Source organism: Petaurus breviceps, unplaced genomic scaffold (assembly GCF_028583685.1).
Source record: "Petaurus breviceps papuanus isolate PSGF00001 unplaced genomic scaffold, PetGlider_PUasm1.0 90574, whole genome shotgun sequence".
In the NCBI taxonomy this organism is placed as follows: domain Eukaryota; kingdom Metazoa; phylum Chordata; class Mammalia; order Diprotodontia; family Petauridae; genus Petaurus; species Petaurus breviceps.
The window spans coordinates 6,252,327-6,274,203 of record NW_027187277.1 but is presented as its reverse complement, the minus strand read 5'-3'; the positions used below and the strand labels follow the sequence as shown (position 1 = coordinate 6,274,203).

Below are 21,877 nucleotides of genomic sequence, written 5' to 3'. Positions count from 1 at the left end.
TGAAAAGTTTTTTTTAGAGATCACTCCTACTGGGCATGGGAGTCTCTTGGACATAGGAGTCTCTTGAAACTACAAAGTTGCCCATAAGGCTAGAAAAATTAATCTTAGTATTGCTGCTTAGTTACTTATACTCAGGGAAAGAGACACAAAACAGAAGAGGCAGCCAGAAAAGTCTGCCTTGGCTTTTTAGTTTAGAAGAACATAATGACTAGGTCCAGGGCTAGGAATTGTAAGTGAGGCCTGTTACTTATAACAGGACACAATCACCACAAAAGTATAAAGCTCTTAATGTACACACACACACACACACAGAGGAAACAGCTAAATTTTCTAGTTAAGTGCCCGGATAAAAAAGAAAACTGACAGGAATATATTTTTTTAATTTCCCTCTTTTCACATGAACTGAATATGTACAGACATGAATACTTTAATATGTAAAGAAAAAAGATATATGAAATTGTATATATGAAATTGCTAATTTCTGTTATGTATAGTTTTTTCCCCATGTGCAAATTGTATCATAATTTTTTTAATTTTGTTTTTTGGAGGGGACAAGGCAAGGCAATTGGGGGTAACTGACTTGCCCAAGGTCACACAGCTAGTAAGCATTAAATGTCTGAGGCTGGATTTGAACTCAGGTCCTCCTGACTCCAGGGTCAGTGCTCTATTCACTGTGCCACCTAGCCACCCCATTATACCATTTCTATAAAAATAAAATTTAACATGGTAATTACAAATCTACTCAGATTGTGCACAATTCTGGAACTTCTTTTGCTCTTCTGATTTCTTTCTTCCTTTACAAATCTACTCAGATTGTGCACAATTCTGGAATTTCTTTTGCTCTTCTGATTCCTTCCTTCCTTCCTTCCTTCCTTCCTTCCTTCCTTCCTTCCTTCCTTCCTTCCTTCCTTCCTTCCTTCCTTCCTTCCTTCTTTCTTTCTTTCTTTCTTTCTTTCTTTCTTTCTTTCTTTCTTTCTTTCTTTCTTTCTTTCTTTCTTTCTTTCTTTCTTTCTTTCTTTCTTTCTTTCTTTCTGCAATTGGGGTTAAGAAACTTGCTCAAGGTTACATGACCAGTTATTTTTGTGTCGGTGCCGAGTATCTGAGGCTGAACCGATCCCAGGTCTCCTGATGCTGGGGCCGGCACTTTTACTTACTGCGCCACCTGGCTGCCCCTTCTGATTTATTTCTTGATGATTTATTGACATTCTTTTCTTTCTTTTTCTTAGTATCATTCACTATACTGTATTTCCCATCCCCAACTTTGCACTCTGAAGAAAAAATAAAAGGCCTTCTTTGTAAAATATAAATATAGATGTGAAAATGAGGGGGGGGAAAGAAAATAAAGGGAAAAGGATCATGGATGCATTTTAAAAACAGAAGACAAGAAATAGAATTTTAGGGGAAAACAAATGAGCAGGATAATTTTGAAAATTGCTTATTGAATTTGTTATATGGTTCAAAAGAAGAACTATTTGTTTAGAGATTTGTGGTTTCAAATACAATCTCTAATTTGTAAGTGAAAATGCTCCTTTTATTTAGTGTTTAAGTCAAAATATAAAAGTTAAACAAATTGAATCAATATTCAAAAGTATTTTAGTCTGTATCTTTTTCTTTGATTTGCCTTATACACATATCAGACCAATAGAAAGAGTTTAAAAGGAGGAGCTTTTCCTTTCCTATTTTTTGCAAACTATGTAATATTTGAATCAATTGTTATTTGAATATTTAACATAATTCACTTGTAAAACCACTTCGTCTCTTCTTGTTTTCCTTCAAAAAGTTCTTTTAATGTCTTTTTTAAAGTTCTTTTAATGTCATTAAATGTCTATTCCTGAGACTGCATTATTTCAATTCTCTATTTCTTGCTTTGTTTGTCTACATCATATTTCTGTAACTATTCATTTACTTTAACAGTTTTATTTGAAAATAGTTGAGGAAAATTATTTCTAAAAATTTCATGATATTTTTCTTCATTTCTTGTGAATGCTCCCTTTTCAATTTAAAAAAAATTAAGCTTGGATAAGGGAGGGATCTCTAGAGAGGAGGGTGAGGGAGTGGGTTATGTGGGGTGCTATAGAAGGGTGCTTATATTTATGGGAATGAGAGGATGGGGGGCTAGGCAAGTAATAAAAGGTCAAGGTAGCAGGTGGAAGTAAAGGAGAGGAGGCAGGAGGTATAGGAAATGAGATATAAACAAACATAAAAAAATCAGGAGTAGAATTTGTTTGGAAAAGTATATATCTATAAATGTCTGTATATATGTAAATATATATCTATAGACAGAGAGGAATATATCTGCACTGAATTGTAGCCTTCTTGGCTGGGGGGAGGGGGAAGGGAAGGAATAAAAAAAAGCAAAGTAAAAAAGTGCATAGCCAGAACAAAATAAAACTTACAAGGAAGCAAAGGAAAGATGGACAACTCTCAACACAAAGTGTAGTATTTATCATACAGGCTCTCTTGATATGAAAATATATTGTTACATATTTTGAATCCTTTCTTATGCCCTGCTATGCACATAACATGCTTCCCCCCTTTCTCACTTTCTATTTTTTTCATTTTTCAAATGCTTTATTAACTTCTGATTTACATCATTTCCACCAGATTTTGAGTTACACATTTTCTCCCCATTTTTCCCCTACCCACCGCCCTAACTTAGCAGTCCCATAGTATATTCCCTCCTCCAATCTGCTCTCTCCCATATCTTCTCTCATACCCCCTTTGACTTTTCCAGTAGGGCATGGTGGATCTCTATGCCCCAGAGCCTGTATATCTTATTTCCCAATTACATTTGATTTTAAAACTTTGAATTCCAGATTCATTCCCTTCCTCCCTTGTCACCTGCCCTTACTGGAAAGATAAGCAGTTCAGTATAGGTTGTATATGTGTTGCTTATGCAAAACATTAACATAGTTGATATATTGTAAAAGATTGACTATATTTCCCTCCCTCCTATCCCACCTTCCACAAGTTCTATTCTCTACTTTGATCCTGACCCTTTTCAAAAGTGGGTGCTTCCAACTTCCCTCCCCACCAGCCTGCCGTCCATTCCATCATCCCTCCTCTCATCCCCTACTCTCCTGGAGGGTGAGATGCCCTATTTAGTGTATATTTCATTCCCTCCCCAAGCCAAATTCAATGAGAATAAGGTTGACCCATTCCCTTTTGCCTTTCTATTCTTCCCCTCCATTGTAACCATTTTCCCTTGCCTCTTCTATATGAAATAGTTTGCACCATTCTGTCTCTCCCCATCTCCTCTCATTATATTCCTCTCTCACCTCTTAATTTCACCTTTTAAGTATCATCCCTTCCTATTAAATTGGTCCTGTGCCCTCTATCTATGTCTACCTGTAAACATGTATACACACATTCACATGTGTATTCATATGCCCATATACCCTCAGATATAGACAGCTTCAACTCTTTTCATATTGAGAAAAGTTTCATCAGTTACCATTATCATTTTTCCATGTAGTAATGTTAAAGTTCCTCTTTTATAAGTTCCTTAGGGTTTCTTTTCCCTGTTTACCTTCTCATGCTTCTCTTTCTTCTTGTATCCGAATGTAAAATTTTCTATTCAACTCTTTTTTTTCATCAAGAATGCTTGAAAGTCCTCTATTCCACTGAATGACCATATTTTCCCCTTAAACATGATATTGGGTATACTGGGTATTTTGCTGGGTAGGTGATTCTTGGTTTTAATCCCAGCTCCTTTGAACCCCCAGAATATCATATTCCAAGCCCTTCCATCCCTCAGTGTAGAAGCTACCAGATCCTGGGTTATCCTGATTGTGTTTCCACAATATTCAAATTGTTTCTTCCTGGCTGCTTGTAATATTATCTACTTGATCTGGGAATTTGGGAACCTGGCTGTAATGTTCCTAGGAGTTTTCTTTTTGGGATCTTTTTCAGGAGGTGATCGGTGGATTCTTTCAACCTCTATTTTGCCCTTTGGTTCTAAAACATCAGGGAAGTTTTCCTTGAGAATTTGTTGGAGGATAATTTCTAGGTTCTTTATTTGGTCATGGCTTTCAGGTAGTCCAATAATTTTTAAATTATCTCTCCTGGATCTATTTTCCAGGTCAGTTGTTTTTCCAATGCGATATTTCACATTGCCTTCTATTCTTTCATTTGATTTTGTCTGTTAAACAGCATCTTCATTTCTCATAAAGTCATTAGCTTCCATTTGCTCCAATCTAATTATTCTGAAGGAATGATTCTCCTCATTGAGCTTTTGAGATTCTTTTTCCATCTGTCAAATTTGGCTTTTTAAGACATTCTTCTCCTCATTGACTTTTTGAGCCTCTTTTGCCATCTGAGTTAGTCTGTTTTTTTAAGATGTTATTCTCCTCAGTCAGGCTGTTGACTCTCATTTCATAATTTTCTTGCATTGTTCTCATTTCTCTTCCCAATTTTTCCTCCACTTCTCTTATTTGCTTCTTAAGGTCCTCTATGGCCTGTAACCAGTGCATATGTTCCTTTGATGTTTTTGGTTCAGGAGTTCTGACTTCACTGTCTTCCTCCTGTTCCATGCTCTGATCCTTTTTGTCCCTAAAATAGGAGTCTAATGTTGGGTTCTTCTGTTTGCTTTGTTTCCTTTGTGTGGTCATGTTGCCACTCAATTACTTGACTTTTGGGCTTTTTGCCACAGTAGGACTCTGCTACCAGACAGGGAAGCTTCCTTCCCAAATGCTGGGGTTTTCTCAGCTGCCAGAGGTATTAGTTGGGAGCCCTTGCTGAAGCCTCCACATGCTCTGGCAAGCTGGACACACACCCCAGGACCTCCACCCTAGACCACAATCCAGATCCAAGCAGGTTAAAGCAAGAGTGATTACCCCTCAGACTTGTCGCTTGGTCCCCCTACACTCTGCAGGCCAGGAGCTGAAGCTGCCATGTGGCAGCAGCAGCTGCACAGCAGCCCTCAGTGGCTTCTCACCCTGGGGGCAAAACCTGAGGTACTCCCAACTACTGGGTCCCAAAGTTCACACTGCAATGACCTCTCATTTTGTCCTTCTCATCTATGTGTTGATAAATCTGGAAATGACCACAGCTGCAGGTGATCTGGAATCTCTCCAGCTGGCAGCTGGTCAGGACCACCCTGGGGCTAAAACCTTGGCGTGGAGCTGGGCAAGGCTCCCAGAATGCTGCATTGGATGACTCCTGCCAACCTGCCAGGCTGTCCTCAGCAGGAGGTTAGCTTCTCTGTGTCATTTTGTGGGTTTTGTAGCTCCAAAGTTTGTTTAGAGTACCCTTTTACATGAATTGGGGAAGGTGGAAGCTGGGAGCTGTGGGCAGGACCTGCTTCTACTCCACCATCTTGACTCCACCCCCCAATTATTCTCACTTTCTATTTGTTCTAATATTTAAGTTTATGATATGTTTTTGTTTCTTTTCTCTATTCTATATTCGTGTTCTGGTGTTTGAGTTCTAAAATAAAGTAAAAAATTCAGGCTACCTAATGGTTTTTCTTAAACAAGTCTTATTTTTGCTGATTCAATTTTTAAAATTTTTGTTTTTTTCACTTTCAGAATTTTTAATTTTTTCTTTTATTTAGATTTTTGTATTTTGTTGCTTTTCATTTTTTTTGTTGCATAGTAATTTTGTGATTTGTACTTTATTTTATTAGTGAAAGTATTTAAGGACATATATTATTCCTGAGGTGTGCCTTAGCTGTATCCCAAAGTTTTCTTTTTGTTTCATTGTTGTCATTTCTTAAATTAATTATCTTCAATTTGTTCTCTGACTTGTTTAGGACTAAATTACTTAATCTCCATTTATATTTGAATACTTTCTTCAAGGATCCTTTAATTGTAATAATTTTTGTATATATTGTCAGTAAAGAATATATTTCTGTCTTTCTACATTTGTTTATAAAGTTTTTTGGCCTAAGACATGGTTAGGGATTTTTGTTTGTTTGTTTGAGCTTGCTATGTCAGGCTATGAAATATTAGTTATTTATGATTACTACTGAGTAATTGCCAGAAATCTGTGATAAACAACTTTTCTAAACTTCAATTTGTGTCCTTAATTTCCTCCTTATTTATTTTTTTTACTGTATTTGTTTATGTCTAAAAGAGGCCCATCAAGGTCTCTATTATGGTTTTTCTATTATTTCCTATGAATCAAGTTATTCCTTTAAGTTTCCTTTGAATTTCAGTCAATTTCCTTAGCTGTTATGCCACAGAGCATAACAGGGAGGTGGATATGGAGATGAATAGGTACTAGGTCTGTGATTACATTGGTATAGGAAACTTCCAGGTGAGGAAACTCTCTCTGCCAGTACAGGATGACAACTTCTCTTCAACATATAGAGCAGAGGTTCTTAACCCGGGGTATATGAACTTGTTTTTAAAAATACATACATTTTGATAACTGTATTCAATATAAATTTCTATTGTAATCCTATTTTATTTCATGCATTTGGGAATATTATTCTGAGAAGGGGTCTACAAGCTTCACCAGACTGCTAACAGGGTTGGTAACACAAAGATTTTTAAGAACTACAGGCCTAGAGATTTGCCCCAACCCCTCAAGGGCTAAGTTACCTGTTTAGGGTTACAAAGCCAGTATGTATCAGAGGGAAGACATTAATCTAGGTTTTCCAAGAACAGCTCTCTATCCACTGTCATTCTACTTCTTATATATTAAGTAATGATACTATTTAATCATCCCTGATATTTAATATAATTTCCTGCTTATCTCTTTGAACTTATGTCTGTTTTTATTTTTTTTGCTTTTTGGAGGACAATTGGGTTAAGTAACTTGCCCAAGGTCACATGGCTAATTTTGTGTTAAGTGTCTGAGGTTGGATTTGAACTACAGTCCTCCTGACTTCAGGGCCAGTGCTCTATTCACTGTGCCACCTAGCTGTCCCAACTATGTCTGTTGTTACCATTGCATTGTCTGAGACAGTTTCCTGCCTTGAGTTTTTAAATTTTACTTTGCCTGAAGCCTAATAAATTCTTTTTGGACTCTCATTTTAATCCTGTATAGACATTTATGAGGAACATATTAATCCAAAAGTAACAGCTTGCACTTCCCTTCATCCATATAGTCCTGCCTTATAAAAGATGAAGAAAATAGCTTTTAAAAATAACAGCAACTTTGATAGTGTTCTAATGAGTTAAGATGAAATTCATCTGAGTTATAAAAATCCATGTAATAGTAATGATAGTAGTTTATATTTTTATTTGTTTGCAGTTATATAAGTTCACGTTCCATGAGGGTAGAGGCAGTTGAGGAGGAGTTGCAAGAGGAATTTGTTTCCATCAATCATCTTATACCAGAAAATAAGGTGACTTCTTTACACCATGCAGTATATGTAAGGTAAGTTCATAATTCCATTGATGGATGCAGTTCCTCCACCAATACAGACTGAAATTCTTGCATGCCTCAACAAATAGCCATCATGACTTGCTGAATCCCTTCTTCTACCCAAACATCTCATTTGAAACCTGTCTTTTGTTAAGTGGAATTCGAATAGATATGACTTTCCAGCTTAATTGGACTGACCAGAGCTCTTGGTAGACTTCAGGGACCCAGGATAATAACGAGTAGTTGGACATTAGCATCATAAGAAATAAATGATAAAACTGTCTCAAAAGCAAAGAAATCCAAAGAAATTTAGATTCTAACTTGGAGGATATTGGAAATATCTGCAGAAACATAGATCACTTTATTTGATTCTTTGCCTAAAGAATGTCCTAATGACTTACGCATTGCTAGAAGATGCAGGAACTCAGATCAGGGGTTACTTGAGTGACTGAAGCCTAGATCACATTTTTAAAACTGGCTCTACTCATTCCTGATCAGTTTCCTGAAATCACTTTGTGTTTTGTTTCATAACCTATAACAATAAACACAAATGATCCTCATTGCTTTTCTTAGTAAGGATGAATAAAAAGTTTAGGAATATATCTCATCTAGTTTTAAGTCATTTGCATTAAGCTTATTGCAGACAGTTTGTTAGATGTACAACCTGTTCTCATTATCCTTAGGCTTCTTTTTTCTCTCTCTCTTTTTAATTTTTTTTGTTTACATTATTCATTTCCACAAGATTTTGAGTTACAAATTTTCTCCCCATTTTTCCCCTGCCCACCACCCCAAAACAGTGATCCCACTGAATATCCCCTCCCCCAATCTGCTCTTTCCCATATCTTCCCCCATACTCCCTCTGACTTTCCAGTAAGGCATGGTGGATGTCTATGCCCCAGTGCCTGTATATCTTATTTCCCAGTTACATGTAAAATAATACTACTACTAATACACACACATACACACACACACACACACACACACACACACACATATATATATATATATATGTATATATATACTTAAACATTTGATTTTAAAACTTTGAATTCCAGATTCTTTCCCTTCCTCCCTCATCACCCCCCCCCTTACTGGGAATATAAGCAATTCAATATAGGTTGTATATGTTTAGCTTATGCAAAACATTAACATAGTTGATATATTGCAAAAGACTGACTATATTTCCCTCCCTCCTATCCCACCTTCCCCAAGTTCTATTCTCTACTTTGATCCTGTCCCTTTTCAAAAGTGGGTGCTTCCAACTTTCCTCACTCCCAGACTGCCCTCCATTCTATCATTCCCCCTCTCATCCCCTACTCTCCTGTAGGGAGAAATACCCTATTTAGTGTGAATGTCATTCCCTCCCTAAGCCAAATTCAATGAGAATAAAGTTGACTCATTCCCTTTTGTCTTCCTGTTCTTCCCCTCCCCTGTAACAGTTTTCCCTTGCTTCTTCTATATGAGATACCCCATTGTGTCTCTCCCCATCTCCTCTCATTATATTTCTCTCTCACCCCTTAATTTCATCTTTTAATTATCATCCCTTCTTATTAAATTGGTCCTGTGCCCTCTGTCTATGTATAGCTGTGCACATACATATACACATTCACATATGTATTCATATGCCCATATACCCTCCTATCTCATACTGAGAACAGTTTTATAAATTAAAATTATTGTTTTTCCATGTAGGAATGTAAATAGTTCAACTTTGATAAGTTCCTTATGATTTCTTTTCCCTGTTTACCTTCTCATGCTTCTCTTGCTTCTTGTATCTGAATGTCAAATTTTCTAGTTAACTCTGGTTTTTCATCAAGAATGCTTGAAAATCCTCTATTCCATTGAATGACCATATTTTCTCCTGAAACATGATACTCAGTTTTGTTGGGTAGGTGATTCTTGGTTTTAATCCCAGCTCCTTTGCCCTCTGAAATATCATATTAAAAGCCCTTCAATCCCTTAGTGTAGAAGCTGCCAGATTCTGTGTTATCCTTTAAGAATTTCATCTTATTTCATTTGGTCCAGTGTTCTAGCCTGTCAAGATTTTTTTTGGTACCCTAACATTGTTGTTCCAGTGGGTTGATCCTGTGTTATCCTGATTGTGTTTCCACTGTATTCAAATTGCTTCTTCCTGGCTGCTTGTAATATGTTCTCCTTGATCTGGGAACTCTGGAACCTGGCTATAATATTCCTAGGAGTTTTCTTTTGGGGATTTTTTTCCAGGAGGTGATAAGTGATAAGATTCAACCTCTATTTTGCCCTCTGGTTCTAAAACATCAGGGCAATTTTCCTTGAGAATTTCTTGAAGGATGATTTCTAGGTTCTTTTTTTTGATCATGGCTTTCAGATAGTCCAATAATTTTTAAATTATCTCTCCTGGATCTATTTTCCAGGTGTTTTTCCAATGAGATATTTCACATTGTCTTCTATTTTTTTCATTTGTTTGGATCTGTTTAATAGTATCTTGATTTCTCATAATGTCACTAGTTTCCATTTGCTCCAATCTAATCCTGAAGGAATGATTCTATTCAGTGATCTTTTGAGATTCTTTTTTCCATCTGGCAAATTTGGATTTTTAAGGCATTCTCCTCCTTATTGCCTTTTTGAGCCTCTTTTTCCATTTGAGTTAATCTATTTTAAGGTGTTATTTTCTTCAGTCAGGTTGTTGACTCTCTTCATAATTTTCTTGCATCTTTCTCATTTCTCTTCCCGATTTTTCCTCCATTTCTCTTATTTGGTTTTCAAAATCCTTCTTAAGCTCCTCTATGGCCTGTAACCAACTCATATTTTTCTTGAAGGCTTTTGGTGCAGGAGTTCTTGCTTCATTGTCTTACTCCTGTTCCATGCTTTGATAATTTTTGCCAACCAAATAGGAATCTAATGTCTGATTTCTGTGCTTATTTTGCTTCTTTGCTTGCTCATGTTCCACTCAATTACTCAACTTGTGAGCTTTTTGCCATGGTAGAACTCTGATACCAGAAAGGGGAGCTTTGTCCCAATTGCTGGTTTTTTCTCAGCTGCTGGAGCTATTTTTGGGTGCCCTCTATGAAGCCTCCAAAGCTCTGGCTCACTGATCACACACACCAGGACCTCCACCCCAGAGAGTGATCCAGATCCAAGTAGGTTAAAGCAAGAGCAATTACCCCTCAGACTGGTCACTTGGTTCCCCTACAATCTGTAGGCCAGGAGCTCTGAAGTAGCCATGCAGTGGTGGTTGCATGGCCGTGGCACCTCAGCTGCTTCTCCCTCTGGGGGTAAAGGCCAGACTGCACTCCCAAACTCCCAGATCCCAAATCCCACACTTCACTGACCTCTCTTTGTCTTTTGCATGTATGGGTTGATAATTCTGGAAACCACCACAGCTGCTGGTGATTTGAAGTCCCTCCAGTCAGTGCTGGTTGTGGCTGCCCTCAGGCTAAGGCCTCCAGCTCGTGCTGGGCTGGTCTCTGGCTGCTTGCTGCCAGCCTGCCGGGCTGTCTTAAGTGGGAAGTTGACTTCTCTCTATCATTTTGTGGGTTCTGTAGCTTCAAAGTTTATTTAGAGTCATTTTTTTACATCAGTTGAAAGAGATGGAAACTGGAGCCACACAGAAGTCCTGTTTCTACTCTGCCATCTTTACTCTGCCCCCTATCCTTAGACTTCTGGAATTATGAATGAGAATAATTCTCTAATGGCAAGAATGAGGCCCTCATCAGATATGGTTAGACTGGGTGACTTGGTGTATTTTTTCCTTTGGTTATGTTATTTAATGATTGAAATTATAAATATTACAGAGCCTTTGATGAAAGGAAATACAGATTAAATAATTCAACACTAAAGAAATGATTAGTGGAAGAAGAACTTGTGAAAGAAAGAGATAATTTAATTATAGAAATAAAAATTGGTGATGATGAAATGATAGATACAACAAATAGAGGATCCTAAGCTTAAAAAGGTACATAATGTTCTCTGGAAAAAAATCAGTCACTAAGCATCTATTAATTGCCTACTATTCACCAGGCATTATGCTAGGCTTCAATGTTTACTTTTCACCTAGTCAACTAACAAGAATATATTAAGCACTCACTGGGAGTGTGAATCAAAAGCTGGAATTAAGGTAGTTTGGAGAAATATCAACAATCTCAGTTATGCAGATGATTCCACTCTGATGGCAGAAAATGAAGAGGAATTATGAAGTCTCTTGATGGTGAAAGAGAAAGATGGAAAAGCTGGCTTGAAGCTTAACATTAAAAAATAAAACCCTAAGCTTTTGGCAACTGATCCCATCATTTGCTGGCAAATGGAAGGATAAGAAATCAAAGCATTTTCAAATTTTATATTCTTGGACTCAAAGATGAATGCAAACAATGTCTGCAGCCATGAAATTAAAAGACAATTGCTCCTTTGAAGAAAGTTACAAAAAATAAATTATACTAAGCACCTTAGAATTGATGCTTTTAATCTGTGGTGCTGGATAATCAATGCTTTTGAATTGTGATGCTGGAGAAGATTTTTTAGATTCCCTTGGAAAGCAAGGAGATCAAATCAGTCAATACATAAATTAATTCTGAGTATTCTCTAGAAGGTCAAATACTGAAGGTGAAACTTAAATCCTTTGGAAAAGACCCCGAGGTTTGGAAAGATTGAAGGCAAAAGGAAAAGGGCTTGGTAGAGGATAAGATAGTATCATGGAAACAATGAACATGAACTTGGAAAGACTTTGAGAGAAAGAGGACAGAAGGGCCTGCTGTGCCCTTTGTTTCTATTAAGAGTCAGATACAAGGGGCGTCCAGGTAGCACAGCGAGTAAGAACACAGGCTCCAGTGTCAGGATGACCTGGGGATCGAATCTGGGCTCAGACATTTAGCATCCACCCAGAAACACCTGGCCATGTAACCTTGAGCAAGTTACTTAACCCCAATTGCTTTTTAAAAAAAGTCAGATACACCTGAGCAACTGAACAACAAAAACAGTGAGAGGAAAACATGCCTTGAAAAAAAAACAGACTTTTAAGGAAATATTTCATCTCTAGAATCCTGAGATTCAATTCTGAGATCCCAATGAGTCATTTTGTATTTTTGTTGGAGTAAACTACAAATACTTTCACATCTGTTTCTCATGTTATAAAAAAAGCATTTTTCCTGCTTCAATATAAATAGTACCAAATAATTACTGTTTACATATATATGGTGCTTTTCAAATTGCAAAGTAGTTTCTTCACAACACTCTGATGAAGCAGCATCATATAGTGACTAGGGCATGGACCTTGAATCAGGAAAACCTAGGTTCAGATCTCACCTTGGATACTTAATAGCTATGTGATCCTAGTCAAGTCACTTAAACACCTTGGAAATTAATTTCCTGATCTATAAAATTAGGGGATTGGATTTATTGGCCTCTAGACTCCTTCCAGCTCTAAATCTATGATTCTATGAATCTTGTGACATAATAGTGTAAGCATGACATAGAAGTGACTTGCTCATTGTCACACAGATTGTATGGAGAATATCTGGTAGTCAGAACCAAGTCTTCTTATTGCAACCCCACTTTGTCTCTCAAAAATAATTTTGTCCAGTTAAGGCTATGATCACCTAATGTATATCTAAGGCTAAAATCCAAGAAAATTATGTGCAGAACAGCAAAAAATGTTTGTGTTGTTCTGGTGTTTGTTTAAGAGACCTATTTCATTTATCTTTATCACAAGGAAAAGGTACTCTATGTAAATCTTAGAAATAAATTAATCAGTAATGTAGTATATAATACATATCTTTTTTTTATTATTTCTTCCTTTCTAAATCTCTTCCTCTTACCCTAACAATAATTATAACTTACCCAAACTCATTCCTCAATGATTAACATACTCCCATTGCATTATACCCTCATCATTACACCTTTTCATTGGGGGTATATGGAGTGTTTAGGGAGGACTTGTACCTCTGGTATGAGGATTGCCCTTTTCAGGGCTACTTATCCACCTTTGGTGTTTTCCTGTTACTCGTCACCTGTGGCTGTGCAGGGGCCACACCCCAGGAAAACCATCTCAGCAAATAGACTACAGCAGGTTGAGAGTAGCTGAGAGATCTTAAACCCTTTGGTGATTTAGGAGGATGTCTACCATTATCATCCACCAGAAGAATGAGTGAATGAGAACAATTTGTTCCAATGGCCATGAAGACAGTCAATGTAAGCACTGTGGAGTGCTTAGATCTTGTTCAGACATCTTAGATGCTAAAATCAATAACTGCATCCCAGGCCATTGCCAGTCATTCTGAATTTTGTCTCACCTCTGGACTTCAATGATTCTGGAAGAGAGAGTGAAGCTGATAACTTTGTGTAATGCTGCCTTAGTGAAATCCAGTTCATGAAAGAGTCAATTCATCACCCTGTGATGTCATTGGTCCTCTTGGAAACAAAGGACAAAAAACCCCTGTCATCCCAATGATTTTCAAACCTTTGCTGTCATAGTTCAAATCTAATTTTCCATTCCCCACATTGATCAATCTCTTATTTTCATCTCCTATAACCCAACACCCCTAATATCCCACTTTAAAGCTATCCAGACCTGCTGAGCTCTCTGGAATGCTTAGCAAATAGGTAATTCTGGATTAGGTAGCAAGCTTACTTCCCTTTTAAAACTTTTCTTTTCTCAATTATTTTCATCTTTTTGCACTCTCTAAGGCCTGGTTCCTTCTTAAAGACTCAGCATCCTGGGGCAGCTAGGTGGTACAGTGAATAGAGCACCAGCCCTGGAGTCAGGAGGACCTGAGTTCAAATCCATCCTCAGACACTTAACATTTACTAGCCGTGTGACCTTGGGCAAGTCACTTAACCCCAATTGCCCTGACCTTCCTCCTCCAAAAAAAGCAAAAATAAAATGGTCACCGTTTTCAATACTGCTTGCACTTTCTCGCATACCCTCAATTCACAAGTCATGATGGGGAAGACAAAATAAACCTCACTCTTCATTGCCACTGTAAAGCTTTCTTTCTATCACTATAACCTTTGTGATTCATTCATTCCATATTTATAATCTGAAGTTCTAGTACTCATTATCTACAATCTTCAAGACATTTTTTTCCTTAATCAATGTATTCAGTGAGTGACTCAATCTTTCCCCTACTTTTGCCCTCACAGGAAATGATTTCAATATGCATATTTATACTTCAAACAGCGAAAACTTCCAGTTTCTTAGGTTACTCATTTCTCATGATCTATTCCTCCACCCTACTTCAGCTTATCACAGAGATAGTCATAGCTCTGATCTTGCCATCACACACAAGTGTTCCTTTAGCATAGTCATGAACTCTGAAATTCACTTACATGAACAAAATTTGTTGTCATTCCACCTCTCTCTCTGCCTTGCAACCTTATTCTTCATCCTCACTGTGACCTTTGATGCCTTCGTCTCCCAGTTCTTTCCCAACCTATTAGCCAATACAAAGACAATACATTCCATCCTTCCCCATCTTGATTACCTGGTGAACAAGTTTACTTTTTTAAAAATATATTTATTTTTTAACATTTATTTAAAAAAAATTTGAGTTCCAAATTTTCTTCCTCTCTCCAGACCTTCCTCCACTCATTGAGAAGCCAAGCAATACAATATCCATTATACAAATGTAGTCATTAAACACATTTCCATATTAGCAGTATTGCAAAAAACAAAAAAGGATAAAGAAAATGAAAAAGAATACTTCTTAATTTGTAATCATATTTTATCAGTTCTCTCTCTGAATGTGGATAACATTTTTTTGTCTGCTTATTTCACTTTGCATTAGTTTATATAATTCTTCCCAGGTTTTTCTGAACTCATTATCTTCATCATTTGTTATAGCAAAATAGTATTCCATCATAGTCACATACAACATCTTGTTCAATCATTCCCCAATTGATGAATTTTTAATTTTTATTTTTTGGAGTGGGTAAGGCTGGGCAATTGGGGTTAAGTGACTTGCCCAAGGTCACATGGCTAGTAAGTGTTAAGTATCTGAGACTGGATTTGAACTCAGGTCTTCCTGACTCCATGGCCAATGCTCTATTCACTGCCCCACAGTTTCTAATTTTTTGACATAACAAGAAGAGTTACTATTAAATTTTTTGTACATATACATCCTTTTCCTTTTTCTCTAATCTCTTTGTGATACAAATACAGTGAATTGCTGGGTCAAAGGGCATGCAGTTTTATATCCCCTTGGGCATAGTTCCAAATTGCTCTTCAGAATGGTTGGACCAGTTTACAATTATACCAACAGTGCATTAGTGTACCTATTTTTTAATGTCCCCCTCAATATTTGTCCTTTTCCTTTTCTGTCATGTTATCCAGTTTGATTGGTGTAAGACAATACCTCAGAGTGATTTTAATTTACATTTCTGAAATTACTAGCATTTTAGGGAATTTTTCCATATGATCATTGATAGCTTAGAGTTCTTCCTCTGAAAACTGCTTCTTCATAGCCTTTGACCATTTATCAATTGTAGAATTTCTCTTATTTTTTATAAATTTGCCTCAGTTCCCTATATATTTGAGAATGAGACCTTTATTTGAGAAACTTGCTGTAAATCTCCCCACCCTCACTCCTGTTTCCTGCATTCTTCTAATTTTGGCTACAATAGTTTTATTTATGCAAAAACTCTGTAATTTCATGTAGCCAAAATTATCTATTTTATCTCCCATATTTCCTCTACCTTTTGTTTGGTCATAAACTTTTCTCTTGTCCATAGATTTGATCCATAAATAAAAGTTTCCATCTTCCCCTAATTTGTTTATGTCACTCTTTATATCTAAATCATTGTTTTGATTATTGCTTTAATTTCATCTTCATTGATGGTACATTTACCTTTTTCATTTTTAATCTTGATAATTAGATTTTCTTTCTTTTCAAAATCAAATTAAACAATGATTTATCTATTTTTAGTAAAACCAACTCTTTGTAGTATCTATTAATTTATTATTAAAATTACTTTCAGTTTTATTAATCTTTCCTTTGATTTTCAACATTTCTGTTTTGTTGATTACTTGGGGATTTTTGATTTGTTATTTTTCTATGTTTTTTAGTTGCACACCCAATTCATTGACATGACCTTTCTCTCTTTTATTTATGCAATCATCTAAAGGTATAAAATTTCCCCTAACTACTACTTTGGCTGAATCTCATGAAATTTTTGTATATTGCCTCATTGTTGTCATTAGTTTTAATGAAATAATTAATTATTTCTAATATTTGTTCTTTAACACACATTTTTGAAAAAAAAATTACTTCTCAATTAATTTTTAATCTCTGCTTACAAGGTTCTTTACTGAATATAAATTTTTTTATTTCATTATGGTCTGTAAAGTATGCATTTAATATTTTTCTTTTCTACTCTTGTTCATGAAATTTTCATGCCCTACCTAATACTTGGTAAATTTTTGTGAAGGTGTCATGTACAGTTGAGAAGAAGATATAATCCTTTCTATGTCCATTCAATTTTCTCCAGAAGTCTATCTTATCTCACTTTAAAAAAATTAATTCATCTCCTTAAATTTGTTCTCATTTATTTTATGGCTACATTTATCTAGTTCTGAGAAGGGTAAATTGAGGTCCTATACAAATACAGTTTTACCGTCTCTTCCTGTAATTCATTAACTTTTCCCTTAAGGATATGAATGCTATGCCATTTGATTCATGTAGGTAAAATATTGATATTACTTCATTATCTATGGCGTCTTTTAAACAAAATTAGTTTCCTTAATTCTTTCTTTTAAATAGGTCTGTTTTTTCTTTGTCTTTTTTTTTTTTTTGAGATCATGATTGCTATCCCTGCCTCTTTTGCTTCTGTTAAAGTCCCAAATTTTCAACTCTGTGTGAATCTTTCCATTTCAAGTGTGTTTCTTGTAAACAACATATTGGTGGATTCTGGTTTCTAATCCATTCTGTTCTCTGCTCCCATTTTATGGGTGAGTTCATCCCATTCACATTCATAGTTCTGATGATTAACTTTGTATTTCATCATATTCTGTTTTCCTTTGTTTATCCTTTTCTCTCCTCTTTTCCCCCTGTCGCTCCTCAAAAATCTCTTTTGCTTTTGACTTTTACTTCATTTAATCTGCTCTCCTTATCAGTTCCTCTCCTTTTTCTTAGCCCCTTCACCTCCTGCTTCTCTGGTAAGATAAATTGCTATACCCAATAGTGTATAATTATGTGTGTATGTGTGTGTGTGTGCAAGTGCATGCATGTATGTGTATGTACATGTGTATTTCTTTCCTCTTTGAACCACTTTAGATGAGAATGAAATTCAAGAAATGCCTGCCTCTCCTTTCACTATAAAACCTATTCTTTCTGTGTCTCTTTTATGAGAGATAATTTTCCCCTTCTTCCTTTCCCACACCCCTTTTCCCATTTCATCCTTGTTTCTCATCATTCCATGCTTTTGGAAGGATTCATTCCAACAAAATAAACTTGAAATCATGCCTTCTCTCTTTGTAGATTTCTTCTACCTGCCCTAATGATGATAAAATTCTTACAAAGTACAAGTTGCAAACATCATCTTTTCATATAGGATTGTAAACAATTTAACTATATTAAGGTCCTTTTAATTTCTCATTCATGTTTACCTTTTTATACTTCTCTTGGGTGTTGTATTTGAATGTCAGATTTTCTATTTAGCTCTAGTATTTTCATCAGGAATTTTGAAAGTCCTCTATTTCATCAAATATCCATTTTCCTTTGAATGATTATACTTAATTTTTTCTGGGTTAAGTTATCCTAGCTCTTTTGCCTACTGGAATATCATATTTCAAGGTCTCTCTTTCTTTATGATGATAGCTGTTAAATCTTGTGTGATTCTGATGCCACAGTATGTAATTTTTTTTTTGGATGTGTGAAGTAGTTTCTCCTTGGTGTAGATGTTTTGGATTTTATAATATTTCTGAGAGATTTCAATTTTGGATCTGAAAGTGAACAGTGAATTCTTTCAATTTCAATCAAGAAACAGTAGTGTGGAGCAGTTTTGTGTTAATCATGAGGTAGGAAGCCCACCTGTATCTCAAAGAAAGCAATTAGAAGTCCCGATTGTAGGCAGTACTCTCAAGGTTTTAAGCCATAGAAAGAAGAAATAGAGAAGGGACAATAGCTAAGGGAGATTATCATTCATACAAAACTGCTTCTTTAAAGTCATCAATGATCTTTTAATTTTCAAATCTGACGACTTTTTTCAGTCTTCATCCTTTTGACCTCTTTGCAAACTTGGATACTATTTATCACGTTTCCCTTGGATTAGCTCTCCTCTCTAGATTTTTGTGACACTACTCTTTCTTGTTTCTTTTATTATCTCTCTGACCTCTCCCTCTCAATTTCCTTTGCTATATCTTTTTTTTTGCAAGTTTTAGGTGGATTTTTTACTTTTATTTTAAATTAATTTATTTTTAGTTTTCAGCATTCACTTCCATAAGATTTTGAGTTTTCAATTTTCTCCCTCTCTCTCTCTTCCCCCTTCTCCAAGATGGCATGCAATCTGATATAGGCTCTACATATATACTCATATTAAATCTATTTTCGCATTAGTCATGTTGTAAAGAAATATTAGAACCAATGGGAGGAACCATGAAAAAGAAGAAACAAACAAAAAAACCAACAAAAGAAAGAAAAAAGAGATCAAATAGTATGCTTCAATCTGCATGCAGACTCCACAGTTATTTCTCTGGATGTGGAAAGTATTTTCCATCACGAGCCTTTTGGGATTGTCTTAGATCATTTCATTGCTGAGAAGAGCCAAATCTATCAAAGTTAGTCAGTGTCCAATGTGGCTGTTACTGTGTACAATATTATCCTGGTACTGCTTACTTCACTCAGCATCAGTTCATATAAGTCTTTCCAGGTTTTTCTGAAGTCTGCTTGCTCATCATTTCTTACAGCACAATAGTATTCCATCACATTCATATAATGTTCAACCATTGTTCAACCATTCCCCAATTGATGGGCATTCCCTCAGTTTCTAATTCTTGGCCACCACAAAAAGAACTTCTATAAATATTTTTGTACATGACTCCTTTTCCCATTTTAATGATCTTTTAAGGGATACAGACCTAGATAGAAGTGGTATTTCAGGGTCAAAGGGTATGCACAGCTTTATAGCCCTTTGGCCATCATTCCAAATTGCTCTCCAGAATGGTTGCATCAGTTCATAACTCCACCAACAATGTACCAACAATGTATTAGTGTTCCAATTTTCCCACATCTTCTTCAGCATTTATCATTTTTCTGTTTTGTCATGTTAGCCAATCTGAAAGGTGTGATGTGGTGCTTCAAAGTTGTTTTGATTTGCATTTCTCTAATGAATAGTGATTTAGTGTATTTTTATATGACTATAGATAGTTGTCATTTCTTTCTCTGAAAACTGCCTGTTGATATCCTTTGACCATTTATCAATTGGGGGATGACTTATGTTCTTGTAAATTTGACTCAGTTCTCTATATATTTTAGAAAAGAGGCCTTTATCAGAGACACTGGCTGTAAAAATTGTTTTCCAGCTTTTCTGCTTCCCTTCTAATCTTGGATGCATTTGGCTTAATGTAATCAAAATCATCAATTTTGTATTTCATAATGCAAATCCCCTGTTTGGCCACAAATTCTTCCCTTCTCTATAGATTTGACAAGCAAACGATTCCTTGCTCTCCTAGTTTGCTTATAGTATCAGCCTTTATACCTAAATCATGTACACATTTTGACCTTATCTTGGTATAGGTATAAGATGTTGGTCTATGCCTAGTTTTTGCCATACTATTTTCCAGTTTTCCTAGCAATTTTTGTTAAATAGTGAATTTTTATTCCAGAAGTTGGAGTCTTTGGATTTACCAACAGTAAGATTACTGTAGTCATTGACTATTGTGTCTTATGTACCTAGCTTATTCCGCTGATCCACCACTCTATTTCTTAGCCAGTACCAAGTAGTTTTGGTGATTGCTGCTTTATAATACAATTTAAGACCTGGCATAGCTAGGCCACCTTGTTATTTCTTTTCATTAATTCCCTTGATGTTCTTCCAGATGAATTTTATTATTTCTTCTAGTTCTATAATCCTTTGCTAGTTTGATTGGTATGGCACTGAATAAGTAAATTAATTTAGGTAAAGTTGTCATTTTTATTATATTAGCTTGGTCTACCTATGAAGAACTGATATTTTTCCAGTTACTTAGATCTGACTTTATTTGTATCAAAAGTATTTCGTAATTGTGTTCATATAGTTCTTGGGTTTCTTTTGGCAAGTTGACTCTCAAACATTTTCTATAGTAACTTTGAATGGAATTTCTCTTTCTATCTCTTGCTGTCAGGCTTTGTTAGTAATATATAGCAATGCCAATGATGTGGGTTTATTTTATATACTGCAACTTTGCTAAATTTGTTTATTATTTCAATAAAGTTTTTACTTGATTCTCTAGGGTTCTCTAAGTATATCATCTGCAAAGAGTGATAACTTTGTTTCTTCTTTGCCTATTTCTATTCTTTTAATATCTTTTTCTTCTCTTCTCTTATTTCTAAAGCCAACATTTCTAGTACAGTGGTAATAATGGACATCCTTGTCTCACCCCCAATCTTACTGGGAATTCTAGCTTATCCTCATTACATATAATGCTTGCTAATGGTTTTATATAGACACTACCTATCATTTTAAGGAAGACTCCATCTATTCCTCTGCTCTCTAGTGTTTTTAATAGGAATGGGTGTTGCTTTTTTGTCAAAAGCTTTTTCTCCATCTATTGAGATAATCATATGGTTTCTGTTAGTTTTGTTGTTGATATGGTTAGTTACACTGATAGTTTTCCTAATATTGAACCAGTCCTGAATTTCTGGTATAAATCCTACCTGGTCATACTGTATTACCCTTGAGATAAGTTTCTGTAATCTCTTTGCTAATATTTTATTTAAAAATTTTGCATCTATACTCATTAGGGAAATTGGTTTATAATTTTCTTTCTCTGTTTCAACTCTTCCCAGTTTAGGTATCAACACCACATTTCTATCATAAAAAGAATTTGGTAGGATTACTTCTTCATCTATTTTCCCAAATAGACTATATAGTATTGAAATTAATTGTTCTTTTAATTTTTGATAAAATTTGCTTGGAAATCCATCTGATCCTGGAGACATTTTCTTAGGGACTTTATTGATGGCTTGTTCAATTTCTTTTTCTGAAATGGAATTATATAAGTATTTTATTTCCTCTTCTGTTAACCTGGGCAATTTATATTTTTGTAAATGTTTATACATTTCACTAAGATTACCAAATTTATTGGCATACAGTCGGGCAAAAAAAGCTCTTAATTATTGTTTTAATTTCCTCTTCATTGGTGGTGAATTCACCTTTTTCATTTTTTTATACTGGTAATTTGGTTTTCTTCTTTCTTTTTTTAAAATCAACTAACCAAAAATTTATCTATTTTTTTTCATAAAACCAGTTCTTAGTTTTTTAAAATTAGTTCAATAGTTTTCTTAATTTTAATTTCATTAATCTTTCCTTTGGTTTTCAGATTTTCTCATTTAATTTTTAAATGGGGATTTTAAATTTGTTCCTTTTCTAGCTTTTTTAGTTGTACACCAAATTCATT

General features: G+C 35.4%; 1 protein-coding gene across 1 annotated transcript in view; it reads left to right on the top strand.

The window, feature by feature from the left end:
* TMPRSS3 (transmembrane serine protease 3) overlaps positions 1-21,877 on the top strand; it is a 74,281-nt gene that overhangs the window by 32,658 nt on the left and 19,746 nt on the right. The window contains exon 6 of the mRNA XM_069063483.1: positions 7,201-7,326. Within this exon, the coding sequence (XP_068919584.1) occupies positions 7,201-7,326 (126 nt within the window). The remainder of the gene's footprint in view (positions 1-7,200; positions 7,327-21,877) is intronic.